At 42.8% G+C, this 16,415-nt stretch overlaps 1 protein-coding gene across 3 annotated transcripts in view; it reads right to left on the reverse strand.

Moving 5' to 3' along the window:
• Positions 1-1,969: 1,969 nt before the first annotated feature.
• The window catches only part of LOC118416473 (metabotropic glutamate receptor 3-like), a 15,269-nt gene continuing 823 nt past the window's right edge, over positions 1,970-16,415 (reverse strand). The window contains exons 2-9 of one of the 3 annotated variants that reach the window (XM_035821583.1): positions 14,074-14,205; positions 9,800-9,932; positions 8,345-9,191; positions 6,349-6,494; positions 4,852-5,763; positions 4,395-4,575; positions 3,974-4,019; positions 3,266-3,487 (exon numbers count right to left, since the gene is read on the reverse strand). In XM_035821583.1, coding sequence (XP_035677476.1) covers positions 3,421-3,487; positions 3,974-4,019; positions 4,395-4,575; positions 4,852-5,763; positions 6,349-6,494; positions 8,345-9,191; positions 9,800-9,932; positions 14,074-14,205 — 2,464 coding nt within the window. In that variant the 3' untranslated portion in view covers positions 3,266-3,420. Of the gene's footprint in view, positions 3,488-3,973; positions 4,020-4,394; positions 4,576-4,851; positions 5,764-6,348; positions 6,495-8,344; positions 9,192-9,799; positions 9,933-14,073; positions 14,206-16,415 lie in introns of all 3 variants that reach the window. The other 2 variants (XM_035821582.1, XM_035821581.1) reach the window with 2 other exon arrangements.

A 16,415-nucleotide genomic window follows, 5' to 3' on the forward strand; every position in this document is an offset into this window, starting at 1 on the left:
GAAAAAAGAAAACTTAAAACAGTCTCTTTTAGCTGTGGTTAACTGATACTTAAACATGTGACTTCCTCTGGTTCTGCGTTGGGCAGGTTTAAGATACTGGGTTGGGGATATGTTTATGATGCCATTCACAATTTTGTAGAAAGTGATTAGACGTGCGTCTCTCCTTCTGTCAGCGAGGAGTGGCCATTGTAGGCTTGTGAGCATATCAGTTACACTACTGGTTCTGCGATAATCGTTGACGGTCACTCTTGCCGCTCTACGCTGCACTCTTTCTAGTGCCTGGGCCCCACTGATAGTATAGGGGTCCCACACTGCTGCGCTGTACTCCAAGTGCGGGCGCACCAACGCCTTATAGCATGTTGATTTGACCCGTGGTGGGCAGTGCTGTAAATTGCGGCGAATGACCGCCAGTATTCGATTCGCTTTACCAGTTGCGTACTTTATATGTGTGTCCCACTTCATGTCATGAGATAGTTGGACACCAAGATATGGGTGAGTTTTGACACTTGTAAGGTTTTCTGAACAAAGAACATATTGAGAAATAATTGGTTTACGTTTGTGGGATATATGAAGTGTGTGGCACTTAGATGGATTAAAGGACATCTGCCATTGGTTTTGCCAATGGGTCAGTGCGTCAAGGTCAGCTTGTAAGCCTTGTACGTCACTTGGGTGTTCAATAATACGGTAAAGCAGGCAATCGTCTGCAAACAAACGCACGTTGGACCCAACAATATCAGGTAAATCATTTATGTAAAGTAGGAACTAGAGGGGTCCCAGAACAGTTCCTTGGGGCACTCCCGACAAAACCTTTGTGGGTTTCGAGGACTCCCCATCAAGGACAACTGCCTGGGTCCTTTGTGTAAGGAAGGCTTGAAGCCAAGACAAAAGATTACCAGAGATGCCGTAGTGCTGGAGCTTACTCAGAAGGCGAATGTGGGGAACCATATCAAAAGCCTTGCTGAAATCGAGCACTATGGCGTCAACCTGTTTTCCTTGGTCAAGGGCACTAGTCAGGTCGTGAGTCGTGACCAATAGCTGGCTTTCACAAGAGAGGCCTTTCCTAAAGCCATGTTGGGCAGGGGACAATATATTGTATTTATCAAGGTGCTTCATCATATGACTATGAATAATATGCTCCAAAACTTTGCTACAGACTGATGTGAGTGAGACAGGTCTATAGTTTGATGGTAAAGACCTGTCTCCCTTCTTGAAGATGGGTGAGATGTTGGCGGACCTCCAGTCTTCTGGTACATCGCCTGTAGCAAGGGACTGTGCAAAAATGGTCTGCAGTACCGGTGCAATCTGTGTGGACACTGACTTCAGGAGTCTAGGATGAAGACCATCAGGGCCTGTAGCTTTGTTGGGATTAAGCTCTGAAAGTTGTTTAGCTACCCCTTCCACTGAGATGTGAAGTTGTGATATGGGGGGAGTCACAGGATTCCCAAGTGTTGGTCTGGTGTCCAGGTTCTCCTTTGTGAAGACCGAGCTGAACTGGTCTCCTAACGCTTCAGCCTTCTCCTTAGGGTCGGAGGTTAGTATACCCTGGTGCCTGATAGACGTTATGTTGGTAGAGTCCTGCTTTAGAGACTTAATGTAATTCCAGAAGGCCTTGGGGTCTGTTAAGGTGAGCTCCCACCGCACTTATGTCAACCTTGTGTCACTGCGGGGTTCGAAAGAAACTCAACGAATTACAGAGATAAAGAACAGGTTTTCTTTTTCTTTTTTGCATTTTATCGTCTTCTAAGTCATACTTTTACGTATTACGCAATATCTAAATTATAAAAATAGGAGAAAATAACAAAACAGTGACGCAGTGAACGAACCCCGCAGTGACCCTTCGTCACTATAGCTAGCAGGTTAGATGTCTACTTTATGTTATGCTTTATATGTCAGTCCGCCATCCGACTGTGTAGTGTAGTGAGTCAATTCACACAATAATGGATGTGTAGGGAATGAAAAAAACCTTCGCTTATTTGAACACATGTATTTATTCTTCACATCACAGAGAAGAAACAATTGCATCATATAAAATGTTTGTATCCCAAACAGTGCACTTGTAGACATATTGGGCATATTGTGAGTAATCGGACACAATGCCTGGAACTCAACACCACTTCAACACCACTACGTTACCTTAGCGACTAGCTATATTCGTAACAAATGTTAACCATTGGCTTCTTTCTCCTGCTTTGGTAACGTTACGTAATTAGTTAGCTGACTTTAGCCAACTTTAATGTCATAATCTGTCAACTAGAAAGTGATGTTTCTGGATTTTTTTTTTACTGTGTGTTGAATTACATTGACAGAAAATTGTTAGACGTAATGCCAAACCTATCTTTAGTTATGACGTTTATTTTCAGGATTTTTTTTCTGTGTCCTACACGGGGAATATTGCAGAAAATAAAATAGTCTATATAATGTATATGCAGTTGCAGTGCCCAGACACAGTTCTTGACTACTGGGATATCTGCACCTGTTATAGAAGTTTCTCGTGACTAAAAGGCCCAAATTTTGATTGAGTATTTCAGCTAATATACACGAACTTTGGTTCAGATGTCGAGTTTCTCCACATTCGAACGCCGGCTTAGCTAACTGGCACCAAACATACCGACATATTTGTTCACTATGATGTGTGTACTTTTGGTGTATGTAAACCCAAGGCTCACATCTCCCCACTTACATGGCTTTATTCTGCTATAGTTCTTACACCTCGCTCACAGAAGAATGCATCACTATTCCGCTGTGAATTTCAACACTCTGTAAAATACGTCTTATATCTTACCGCCTAATTGCAACCATACTCCATTGGACACATCCACATTGGGGTGTAGTTATACACATCGTCCAAAAATGAACTTCCTTAGCGCTACCTACAGGCGATAAACTGTATAGAGTGAATGAAAGGCAGCTTGAAATATCCTTGCATTTTGTCACAAAGATGACAAACGTACTGAATTGTAGTCACGATATTTTTCCATTATTACATCCATCTATATGTACATTTTCTACATGCCCCTACGTCACATTTCCATTGGAAAGTCTTTCACTTCCCTTTTGAGATTACTTGCAAATATTTTTTCTACCTCCGGGTCGAGCCCTGTTGAGTTACTTTGTTTAACACTATTGCATCCAACCGGTGACCGTCTTTCTATATTCAAAGATGTGGTTTCGGGCTCTTTAACTTTGTCAGCCTCTGGCTTCTTTTCGTCCTCCCTGAATTTCTCTACTTCCTTAAATCTGTCTGGAATCTTCATATTTTCTAAGGGTTCTCTAGGAAGTATGGGTGGTACGTAGGGCTTTGGCGGAATTGGGTCCTTTTTCTGTTCTTTGCCAGTATCCAGGTCTTTCCATGTCACGTGAACATCACGTGGTGTTCCCGTGTTGCTCGACTTTAAGAGTCCGTTGTCGGACGCAGGGTTGTCACTGTTTTTCGATTGGATGATGGCACTCAACGGAGGCTTCTCCTGTCCCGGTCCGTTCAGGGCCCCTAAATAGAAAACACAACCACAAAATACAGGCTAAAGCATTAGAATCCGTATCCTCACAGAAGTGAAGAACCAGTATGCTCTTTCATTCAACAGGTGCTCTTTTTCTGACATGGGGTTGAGACTTACCGAAGGATTCCGTTGATCAGAAACAGAAATACGTTGAACACACGAATGCTCTGTTGACATATGCAGAACGGTCTAACCAGCAATAACAGTGTTCATTATAAGACAAATACAATTGAACCATCAAAACAATCAGTTGCTAGTGAATGATTGACATCAAAATCAAGATGTAGCTCGCGGCTGTCTGCAGACTCTGCTTTCCAGTTTAACAATGCTGGAAAGACTCCCATAAGACAGCTGCGTACCCCATAAGACAGCTGCATACCCACTGGTGACTAATGTACCATACAACACAACACAAGTGCCACACTCAGTGTTCTCATCATCTATCCACAAACATATTTGGGCAGGACAAGAAATACCTCAGATCGCTGTCTTTAGCGTTTTTCGGATCCAGTTCGTCGGTATCTAGAATGGAATTTGAGATGAAAAAGTGGCCAATGATATGGTTACTTATCAATGTATCATTATGGACTAGACCATCATTTTGAGCCATAGCAATAGGTGCTTGGCAGTTTTCGTCACACTTTCCTGAAAATACCGTTACCACCCAGACAAGTAGAGGCATATCACGCAAAGCCATTTATAGAGCGATTTGTTTATATTTCCAAGTCTCTACCATACTCTCCATGCTCTCGGGGTTCCTAAAATAAACGAAATTCCCGTCATGGGTTGCTAACGCTACTGCCAGCTTTCTCTGGTAGATTGTTTCAGCTACCCAAGGAGTGTGGTAGAGACAAGTCATTTCCTGCGTATTGAATCGGAACCTTGTGTGAGACATACCTGCCATATGCCTCTCTTTGGCAAACATGACTGCTGTCTTGAAGCTGGGTTTCTGTCTGTTCATAGACCGGACGTTTTTCTCTGGCTGGAAGAGGATGATGTAGACTTTCGGTGCGAAGAGACAGCCAAGAGCCACGAAGGCGCTGATACTCACGGCTATGCACATCGTGGTCGTTTGGATCTGTAGAAGAGTAGTATCCATAACAATTGTCTTAGTAATACTGAACCTGGGCATTTCTTGGTAGTTATGTTTATAGTTGCAAGAGGGCAGTACCTCCCCCCATACGTGGGACCGTTAGTTTATTCCGTACCTCGACTCATTAATCTCTTAAAACACGTTACAAGTGCATTGAAAATTGCTCGTTTGTTCCCCTTTGGGTTGTATCAAGGTACATAACATTAACCGATTTAAAGTGTAAATGATATTTAGGCAAGAAATCGTTATATAGATGAGTACCCTGTGATCTGTTTGTGTTCCGAAGTAAATGGGCACGAAGGCCAGCCACACTATACAAGTCGTGTACATCGTAAAGCCGATGTACTTGGTCTCGTTAAAGTTGTCCGGAACCTTCCTCGTCTTGAAGGCGTATATAGTACAGACGATAATGAGAAGCATGACGTAGACCAGTGACATCATCAGGGACTTGTCCTTGATCTTGCACTTGAGGATGACCTGGTCCTGCCTGCCGAATGGGTACACCAGCTGGGTGTCGGGCGGTTCTACCGCCAGCCAGACCACAACACCGACCGCCTGTACGGATATGAGAGCGGTACAGATGAGGAGTTGAGAGATGGGGCTGATGTAGTTGACTTTCTGCACGTTGGTGGATGTCTGACGGGTGAAGATCCGGTATATTCTGTTGGTTTTGGTCAGGAGCGCCGTGTAACAGACAGTGAAGGACAACCCCAGGCCAAGACGCACCAGTGCGCATGTGCCGATGGAAGGTTTGGCGATGATGACGAAGGTCATGACGAAACACATGACGAGTCCCCCCAGCAGCATGTAGCTGAGTTCACGACTAGATGCTTTGACTATGGGGGTGTCGTTATACTTCATAAACACCGCTATCACCGCCCCGGTCATCATGATGCCTAGCAACGCAATGATCATGGGAACGAGAGCCCAGACTTCGTTGGGCTGCAGATATTTCTCTGGAAGGTCATAGCAGCTCTTGAGGTCAAAGGTCGGCCAGCGAGCAAAGCCGCAGTCCTCGCAGGTATGTTCGTCTATGAGGTACTGTCTGGGCTGACAAGGCTTGCAGATCCAGCAGCAGTTGTCCCCTTGCTGGACGATCTTTGCCTCGTTCGGCCGACAGGGGGCGCTGCACCTCGACTCAGGTAAGCTGCCAAGGCGGGAGTTAACCTGGATCTGTAATGAGAGACATTTGATCACAAATTTGATTATAACAATGCAACATCGTAGCTAAAGGGCCGAAGTGCAGAGTACTAGTGTAATAGCACATACTAAAAGTATCTATGTTTAAATTACGAAACAAAATGTCAGCACATTATACAACTAAAAATGTACAAATATATAATGTTACAATTCTTTGAATTTTCCTGACATGCCATGCGTCCTATTTTCAATAATAGAATGTACTGTGCGTATATGATTTCAGCTATACAACATTCCTTATCTCTGGCTATTGTCTGTTGGGTTGTAACGTTACGGTATTTACATTCCCCTACGTAATACAAAGTGTGCTTGCACACATTCTAACAAAACCACTATGCATATGTCAGGTTTATTTTAAAAGTATGCGTTGCACTTATAGAGAGCAATGATTCTCTTTCATACAAGTGTTGAAAAAGCTATTTCCTACATAGAGAACTTTTTTCTCGCAAGTGTTGAAAATGGATTTACACACAGAGAAATATTCGCTCCCGCACACACATGACAAGACGGGGTTTTTCAGCGTTTGTTATTGAAACACACGGTGCTCTCCACCCCTACCTTGGTCTCGTCCAGGTAGAGACTCTCCAGCCAATGGCCGACTGGCACGTATTTCCAGCCGCTGTTGACCCGCTGGAAGTTGTAGATATCGTACCTGCCCATGCCGTCACCCCTCTCATCAAACTGGACCTGTCGGCTCGCTACGTCTGTTGGGTAGCAAAGAGTATCAACCATGAGTACAACATGGCAAAGGAAGTTCGTGAATAGTTTCATCAGGTTGGCATCTCATGAAGAGACTGTTATTTTACACAATCACAACTTGATTTTCGCCGACGTTTTGGTGACCGTCTGTCACCTTCCTCAGGCAATTCTGACTGGTTCACATTGTACTGCATCAAGAAGCGACACATGTTGCTGCGATACAATTTGAACCAGTCAGAATTGCCCTGAGGAAGGTGACAGACGGTCACCGAAACGTCGGTGAAAATCAAGCTGTGGTCGTGAAAAAAGAGTCTTTTTTTAATGACCAAGGAAGGCCGTAAAAATAAAGCAGATATTGTAGTTATATTGTCTTAACGAAGATACATGAATATTTCCTCATAACATTCATGACCTATTGATCCATTGTTGTCGTAAGGCGAACTTATAATATAGGAAAATCGATTGTTCATGTAAAACTAAATTCAAAATGAAAGAAATGTAGCTGTGATACGGTACAGTAAAAATTATTGAAGTTAACGGAATAACCTGGTACCATAAACCTTACAATATAGTTTTATATTGAGTATAAATGCTTGCCGCTTTCAGGTTCAGTTGACCGCATTTTGAAAGCATTACGATGAAGCAAAGTTCGTTGCATTCGTGGTTGAAAAATTACACAATCCTAATTGAAAAAATGTAATTCTTTCCGTGCGTGTGGAGCTCATAATGGGAGTCCTTTATAATGGCTTCTCTAAATGAAGCAGGCGTCATTATAGCAACCTTACGTGGCAAACTTGAGCACTCTATGACTGTATCAGTGGACGCAAGGTCTGTATTAGCCACTGGGGCATGATCAGACTCTGATGAAAGTTGAACTTGTTTGCCCTGGGCAAGGGCAGGTGGATGTTGAGACTGCTGATAGGATTTTTTCACAGTACTTTTGGTCGTCGGAAAAGAAGAAAAATCTAGTAAGACAGGAAAACACCGCAGCATATATTGTACAGGGCGGTTTAATCTATAAGCTCTACAACATGTCAGATCCGTTTGGAAAAGGTCCCTTTATCTGACAATTCCGTTACTTCTGGCAAATGCACTTTGTCCCGTGCTCACTCAGGAGAAACTATCCAGCTGCTACCACTAATGTTTCTGGAAGTGTTGTGGAACGGTTTCACTGATGCACATAATCAAATTCCTGATTCCAGCGAGAGGGTTATCACCTTCCTTGATTTAATACACCTACGCTTTATGACCGGATTTTATAGCCAAATTCAATGATGGTACAGATATTACCCCCAGGGTCGTCTTATATGCCGCGCTTCCAATGACTTGATAAAGTTTATGGAAGAATATCTAACGTGATTGCGGCTTCCTCCTCGCTGCTCAACATGATATCGTGAAATCTATCTCTGGGTGTTATGGTGATAATAATGTCGTGTTGAGACGTTCTTCCCAAGCAATCAAGAAGTTCGATCAAATGCAGTAATACTCTTCACACTTTGGCAACTGCTTGCTACCTTGCGTGCGACCTTCGCTTCACGGTGACTTGTGTGCATACAATATACATATACGATGAGGTTGTGAAGAAATATATGTTTGTTATTGGGATGAGCCTATGTAATAACTATGGCGAGTGTACATTTGTAGTAAAACAAAGGTTAGATCATGACCCTGGAAGCTTTTAATGCAGTGACCTCCTGAACTTTATCTCGTTAAGGTCTGCCTTTAGTGCAGGCCTGTGATCGGATATCCGTGTACAATCATTGCGAATTGATGTCTTTGGAGTCACATTGCATTGTGATAGAGGATTACGCATGTGCTTTGGAATAAAGTTGAGATAAAAGTTTATTGTACCTACCAGAGGGAACATCCCCGTTGTACTCACCCTGGAACGTAACGTTGAGAATGGCCTTGTATAGACTTGCTCCGTCCAAGTTTCTCAAACCGTCACACATACCGGACGGAGTTCCGCAGACTTCCTTCCGCATTTTGTCTAGTGCGTAGGCTATAGCGTAAACTGCATCTACCACAAACTGGATCTTGCTCTCTGGCTCAAACTTCTTATTCGTTAGCCCTATATCACACACCGGGAACGAACTGTTTTCTCTTTTTGTGTACGGAAGACGACAGAGAAATTTGTCTTCCCAATACTCGTTAAACCAGGGGTTTCTGGCTTTCAGATCCGGAGTCAAGTTTTTGAAGTATTTGTTGAACGCCCTTATTGGTTTCGAACTGAGCTCAATAGTTATGGCGCCTTCCGCCACATCTTTAACGTTTTTGACCGCAGCCTCCTGGTCCCCCCATCCGTCACTCGCGATCCAAACGAACGGGTCTGTCAGGTTCTTGGCAGCCGACAGCAACTTCGGCACGTCGGATCCCTTGATGAACAACACGACAACCTTAGCGTTTGATTTTTCCCGGAGCCTCTCCACGATCAGGTCAAACGTGCCGTCGTTGGCACTGTTCGGAATGGTTTCCTCCGCGGCGATGCAGATATTTCGAGCCAGTGCCTCTTTCTTGAACATGTCGATCCCCATCTCACCATAGTCTCCTTCAGACGCCACGGTGGACACGTAGGTCCAGTTGAAGATCTGGATGATCTCCACCATGGCCTTAGCCTGGAACGTGTCCGGCGGAACCGTCCTGGCGAAGTAGTCAAAGCGAGTCTTGTCACTGAGCTTGGCACTTGTGGAGGCGTAACTCACCTATGGGAGACAAATTGGTTCCTAAGTTAAAATAATAATCGTTGAAAAGTAACTTTTGATTAGAGGCAACATGAATTTGAACATCTCAAGACGATGTTCAACATTCACAGTTTTCCGCATGTCTTGTTTGATTGTTTTTCAATAATAATGCAAATAAGTTTTGATTAAAATTTCATATGTTCTTTGATCACTTCCTGTCATTATGTGATGAACGTGACTAGCATATGGATAACGGTGTGTTGAGTATTACTGCAATTGATTGACAAGAGACAGAGATGGACCACAAACAACTCACCCATGACCTTGAATGTCATACTGCAACTTGAATGTGGAAATCCTCTCAAAGGATGAGCTGAACTGAACTATCATGTTTGATAAACGACTAGTTTTACCACTTTGACATCAACTTCCTGCCACTCCTGACCTCTGTGCTCATCTTCCCACTATCTCTTACTGACTTCTTCTACTTCTTCTACAGTGTATTCTAATAACTATGTGCGCACTTCAACAGAAACAAACGGACTCATCATACAGAAACAAAAACTCCGTACACAAAGTCAAAGAGTAATCAACGAACTCATCAATCAGCCACATTAAAAGAGGCAGACCTGTGGTATCCTGAAGAGCCGGAGGAGGTTGGCGACCTGCCCGGACACGCTGCTGTCGGAGGCGCCGACCACAGCTGTCACGGCCGCCGGCAGGTTGGTGATCTTCGCCTGGGACCCGTCGTCACAGTAGTACCTGAAAACAAATGTCACTAGTTAATGTTTCTGTGAAGATTAAATGATGACCTCTGTAACATCATGATTGGCATCAAGCGAAATAGTATGCCCATTGTCCACTGCATTGTCTCATAACATGTTCATGTAGTGCATGTAAATTTTATTACTTAAGAGCGGAGTGATCCTTTTTCATCCCATTCTATTTCGTTTAACGATCTTGTGCTAAACTGAATCTTGACTTTCTCCCGCAATTTGAATTATTTGTCATTAGAATCCAATTATGCATTTACGATAGTGTTAGATATTTTTTTAAAGTTTGTTTATACTTTGAAAGACACACACATGGGTTGAGCGTTTCGTTACATCGAAGAACTACACAACAATTATATGATGCAATGTACATCTGTGTGTATCGCTGGTTAAAGGTCACAGCAGACAAGAGATGCTTCCCCTGGTAATGACATTGCGGTTTCCGGCTTATGGAACTATAATATCCGCCCATTTTAACCGCTGAACTTCAGGATCCGTCCGTAAAACGGGAGTCAGAGGGGTCCTCGTTGCTCGTTTCGTTTCCAATCATGCAATAAATTGAGAATTTGCATGCGCGGTTGCTCGTAAGGCTGAGTTTCAGAAATTGCCAGTAAAAGTCAAGCATGCCAAACTGCACCATCTGGGCGCAGATTGCTGTATCGTGCGTCTCTGCCTGTGCCATAGCGCACATTTCTGAAGCACCTCATTACCGGATAATTCCACGATGCATGGTAAGAGAAATTGAGGTCTGAACTTTCGTCACTTTATCAGATTGAATGTAGATCAGTACATGAATTACAAAACGATTTGTCCGGGAAAATCGTTACATTGCGAAATGATGTGTAATATACCTTCTGTTCGGGATAACTACACGAAGGCCATATGTTGTGAAAACGCCGCTGCCTGATCCCACAATATATGGGGTTGGATTTGGTCGTTAAGAACCGCAAGGACTGCGTTATGTCGTCCGTATTCACAAAAGAGCCAAAAGAATATCGTAAAGTAGGAGAATACGGTCATAACCAAAGCTAAATCGATGGAAATGCAAAATGACTATTAAAGCAATGGGCAGTTTAGTGTTGAGCAGGCGTTTGAGAGGTGACATTATACTTTTTGCGAGAATATAAGTTACGAAAATTGCACCGAATGTGCACATAAATCTTTTATCTTCTGGTTAACGACTGGTTGATGGTATGTATGGTTGCTTTATATTAATGACCTCCAGTTTAACTTTGCCATATTTTGCAATATGGATACATGTACTTCCCCCGCATATGCAGCATACACTTTTTGAACTTACTATCCATTTCTCTCAATCTAATGCTGTAGCTCCTAGTGCAGTCATAGATTCAGATAATTACAACGATAAAACGAGTAAAGAACGTTTGCAGTATATCCTAGGAAATCCACGTGTGTATGTACCATCATGGGAAGCCGAATCGCAAATCACATGTACGGAAATCGATATGAACATGTTGAAGCGCTGTTAGCGAGAATAGAAACGTTGTTTTCTCTTCAGGGGTCTACCATAGTTTTATCTCCCCCCAATAAAATATGCTATAAACTAAGATAACACATAGCTGATGGATGCTGAATGCTAATGTGTAGGAAGGCACTGTATATATTGTATAGGTGCAGTCACACGGTGATGTTGAAGATAGCTCGACATGAACGGTTTCCATTTCCTTTTCTTCTCGCCCCAGTTCCCAGGACTAGCGCTTTACAGTCAGTCAGACATGGGAAATTTGTCTGGGAGACGTATTTATAAAGTTGTCTCTTCTGCCTCGATAGCTTTACATTTGTATAGGAGAAGATAGAAGAGATATGGCATTTGGCTTGCAATAGTCGAGGGGTAATGAGTTGAGAAAACATTATTGCATCAGCAAGTATGAGGTTTTTGCGTGTCCGCCTTTTCTGGCATTTACACATTCTCTGCACACACTATCACCACTGTCGCTGTAATATTGGGCTAGCAACCAACGCCCTACCAGCCCGCTACCGCGTACTTCACTGTAGTCATGTCTATTTGTCGACACTGAAGTATGACATCGATTCAATAGTAAGGCATTGCTTCCTGCAAGTCAAACCAACTTCAACTGAAATGTCGTCAGGAGCTAGCTTTGTAGTGTAAGCGGTCAGTGTAGTTTTGTAGTGTGGGTGCGCAGTGCAGTTTTGTAGTGTGAGTGAGCAATATATTTTTCAATAGAGTGAGTGAGCAGAGTAGTTTTGTAGAGCAGCATACGATTGTAGTGCGAGTGGCAATTGTGGCTTTCAAAATGCTGAGTTGTCCGCAAAACATTTTCTTGGAAACGCACAATGTTAAAACATTTTCTTGGAAACGCACAATGTTAAAACATTTTCTTGGAAACGCACAATGTTAAAATATTTTCGTGGAAACGCACAGTGGTAAAACATTTTTTCGTGGAAACGCACAGTGGTAAAACATTTTCTTGGGAAACGCACAATGGTAAGACATTTTCTTGGAAACGCGCATGCAACGGTAAAACAACCCCTACATACGGATGAACTGACATCCATCTTGCCACACTCTGCCTATTGTACACAGCCACAGCCCATTGGGTTCTAGGAATGAAAACCAATCCAACACGCTTCAACACAATGGAGCATGCAATTTGAGTCAGACAGCAAGGTGCGCGTGTACGTGCATGGATTTCACTTGACATATATTCTGTCCAGAATATAAATCGTGACTCCGAGCAGGCTCAAATGTTGGGGTGGAAAATGGAAGGTACTTAAATGCACGATCACCAACTTGAGACTCTAGACGTGAGTTTAAATATTCTTGCATGTTATGTAGCAAGGCCATCGTACAATCCATCAAAGTAGTAAATCGGCCAAAATTAGAGTTAAATACACATGCCTTTCGTCGAATATGCAACTTTCATTTTTGCAGTGTTAAGGAAACTTCTTCCACAAAGCTCCGCCTATGCACGTACAGTATATGATGTATATGAATTTGTCCAGGTCGCTTGTGCTGCAGATGATGTACATGTATTTGTACTCGATACCGGATCTGTATGGTTACTGCGCGCTCCTGTGTTTGTGTAAGATAACATTGCAAACGTGCATATCTACCTCTGCATCTGCGTGTACATAGTAATCCGAGTGGGGCTCTTCATGTGTGTGCGTGATAATAAGTCTGAATGATGTTGAATATATACCTTTTACATTATGGGAACTTTTGCATACTGTTCATGTGTGTAATGATGACTTGCGAATGTCAAAGGTACGCGGAAACTCGTGTTGTGACTTCCAACACGCGGTGTAAGTACCTTGGCTCGACGGTGAAAATTGCGCAGATGTCTCCTTTTGACGATCTTTACTTTGACTGGGGAATGTTAACGGACGTGGACTGTGGTTTGGCGTCTTTGTGACTGTGGTTTGAAGTCCTCATTTCCACCAGACGGAGAGTCATAATACCCCCCTCACAATAGGCGCGATTCGATCGAACGACGAGTCTGCGAGCTTTAAATTACGAGGGGGCATGACCCTGACTGGAAGGGGGAACTCTGCAATGTCTTCGTCGGCATCAAGGCCATGCCTCCTCGTAAATCAGAGCTCGCAGACTCGTCGTCCGATCGAATCGGCGCCTAATGTGAAGTGGGTATTAGGACTCCTCTAACGACCTTAATAACTATGTAGACGCAGATGCAGATGACGGAGTCTCCCTTTCCACAACACGGAGATCGCTGAGTGACCTTGCAGAGACCAAGATTGGGTTTGTGTCACCCTTGATTTTGTAATTGGATGATGACGCAGAATTACATAAATCTAAAACAAAAGAATGAAAAATATCAAGATTCCTTCTTTAGGAAATGTTTTGAAAATCTGTGAAATTTTTGGTCACAATGAGAGCATCTATACGTAAATTGTGAGTTTCGAACTGTGGTGGTTTTGCAGCTTGTCAGTATGATAGAGTGCAGTTTCATAACCCCGCTTATACCATTACTCCCGTCCCCCCATGTTTGAGTGACAGTGCTTTCTATGGGCTGACGTGCGGCCAGCACACTTGCCAGGTCCTCATTTTTCACCGGTTCCTTTTGACATCTCATCCCACAAGTACATGTCGAGGCTTATAGGAGGTGAATGGTAATGTGCACCTTACTCACCCGTTGTAGATATCGATGTTAGTGAGTGAGTTCCTGACAAACTCCAGGGACTGTTCCAGTGCGTAGGTGTCTCTGGCGCACGTGTCGAGTATGTGTGCCCCCAACTTGATACCGGGTAGCAGAGACGTATTACTACAAAAATAAACACAAGAGGTTAGTCACAAACTATGTAACGTTCAACGCTGTGAATTAGCTTTATATTGTTACCTACAAGTTAATCCGTACGGTAGTACGTCTCAAATGTTTCCTCCCTTTTGGATATATTGATTATATTTCGATTAGTTTGTTTATTACATTTGTCACTTTAGGCAATAAAACTAACATTACACTGATTGCAACATTCGTTTTGCATTACGGTAACATGAGCACGCCATGATGTTTATCAGAATCACGTTCAGCAACAACTGGAGCAAACGAGCCGTACTGTTGTCGCTACTTTCCACCACCTGGTGTTACGGGAGTTAAGATCATGTATATGAACAAGAGACATGGTGCATTTCGAACCATAGGTACGGATACAGTAGTTCGTATGCTGGGGCGATATTTTTCAGAAGCACCAATGCGGTTGGTTGGTGGCAAAATTCCAGCAACATGAAACCATAAATACCTTCAGGACAAATGATAATAGACCCATGATCGTCGTGTATTGAATAACGGGCTTAGATTAATCGAGTTTTGCTGGCTATGCAATATTACCATCTGTTATGTACTTACGGATAGACCAGAAGGGAAAGTTGAGATATCAAGACATATGCGCAGAAGGGAACGTTGAGATATCAAGACATATGCACGTTATTACGTCCGGCTCGTACGAATGTTTGCCAATCTATCGCATTTCTTGGCATTGCCATACCTCATATCAGCACAGATGCACATATAGTGCTAAACTAAGGACAGTTTTACTGTCTGAAACTTTTGTTCTATGCAGATGCACATATCGAGGTTGTCTTGTGTATTTATTTAAGTGCCCAATGCTATGATAGTTACAGAAACTGGTATGCTAAAGTGTATCCTTTGTTGAAGTTTTCCGTGCCTGCACAATGATATATGTTTCAATTACTGTCTTGACACATCTCATTAATTTGTTTGGCGTAAGATAGATAGAGACCTTGACTTTCCCATTTTAATTGTATTAGTGAAACCTCCAGAGGTGGCATGCCCAGGACATGGCATAGATAAATCTTGAATTATGTTGCGAAATACCTTGGATTTTATACAATGCGCTTCGTTAGTACGAGTATTTGTATGGAAACAATGTCGCGAAACGGCCCTGTAATTCCCAACATATGTAAAATTAAGCTTGATTTTCCTGTTGTCAGCGCTAATGATGCGAGTTTAAGTCTTCGTGTTGGCACAAACTATGTCTGAAATTTCTCTCTTTCAGCTACCTACACTGCACCTGCCAGACGTACTTCTTAGTGCCATACATTTACAGTATCGCGCAATTAGAACTAAGCGTCGAGAGCTGGACGGAATCGTTGAAACCGAAATCAGCTAAACCTAGTGCTGACATTATTGGATTGTGAAAATAGCGTGTACAGGTTAACGAGGTCGCCATCTCAGCTTGAATGCATTCACAACCAGAGTAACCGATAAAGTACAGTGTTTGGGATGGAATTAACGAGAGAAATGACAAAAGTCACTTATAAATCAGAGGCTCGAGCACAGTATGAAATCTGTTAAGCCACGGGATGCCTATAGAACCTTTTGTGTTGACGAAACATGTGAACTGTTTCTCCTGTCAATACACGAGATCTTAACATCGATTGCATTGTTTTCTTACAGCCTCGCGGGCACAAATGGATAGAGCATGAGTAATCATTAACAAAACATGTCCAATAAAGGCTCTGCTTGGTATTCTAGTCAAGTCAAGTCTTTATGAAGCAGAATCAAAGAGGTTCCATCATGCAAGTACGGGTACTAATGACTTGTATTCTTAACTCCGCACTCACTTAAGGATGCATCTAATCAGAAGTGTACTTTCAATGTGCCACAGTCACTTCGTTAGGCAGAGATTCATTTGGCGCTCAGATGTACCGCGCATACAAACCGCAAGCTAGGAACAGCTCCCCGAACCGACAATACTGATGGAGATAGCATGAGGAGATGGGTCGGAGCAGTACAGAAGTTTTTGAAGGCAACGATTTTATGTCAACTATTTTTGTGACAAAACTATGGTAGTTCTTAATATGTAAAAATTAATTGCTACTATGGCATGGCGTAACAGTCTGTCAATGCACTGAAGGCATACAGATTGAATTGTCACCTAAACAACAAATGCGATTTTAGTGTCCATGTAATGTGGTTTGGCCGAGAAGAAAAACGTATATGTTTCTAACGTG

The sequence above is a fragment of the Branchiostoma floridae genome, chromosome 5 (genome assembly GCF_000003815.2).
Source record: "Branchiostoma floridae strain S238N-H82 chromosome 5, Bfl_VNyyK, whole genome shotgun sequence".
Classification (NCBI taxonomy): Eukaryota; Metazoa; Chordata; class Leptocardii; order Amphioxiformes; family Branchiostomatidae; genus Branchiostoma; species Branchiostoma floridae.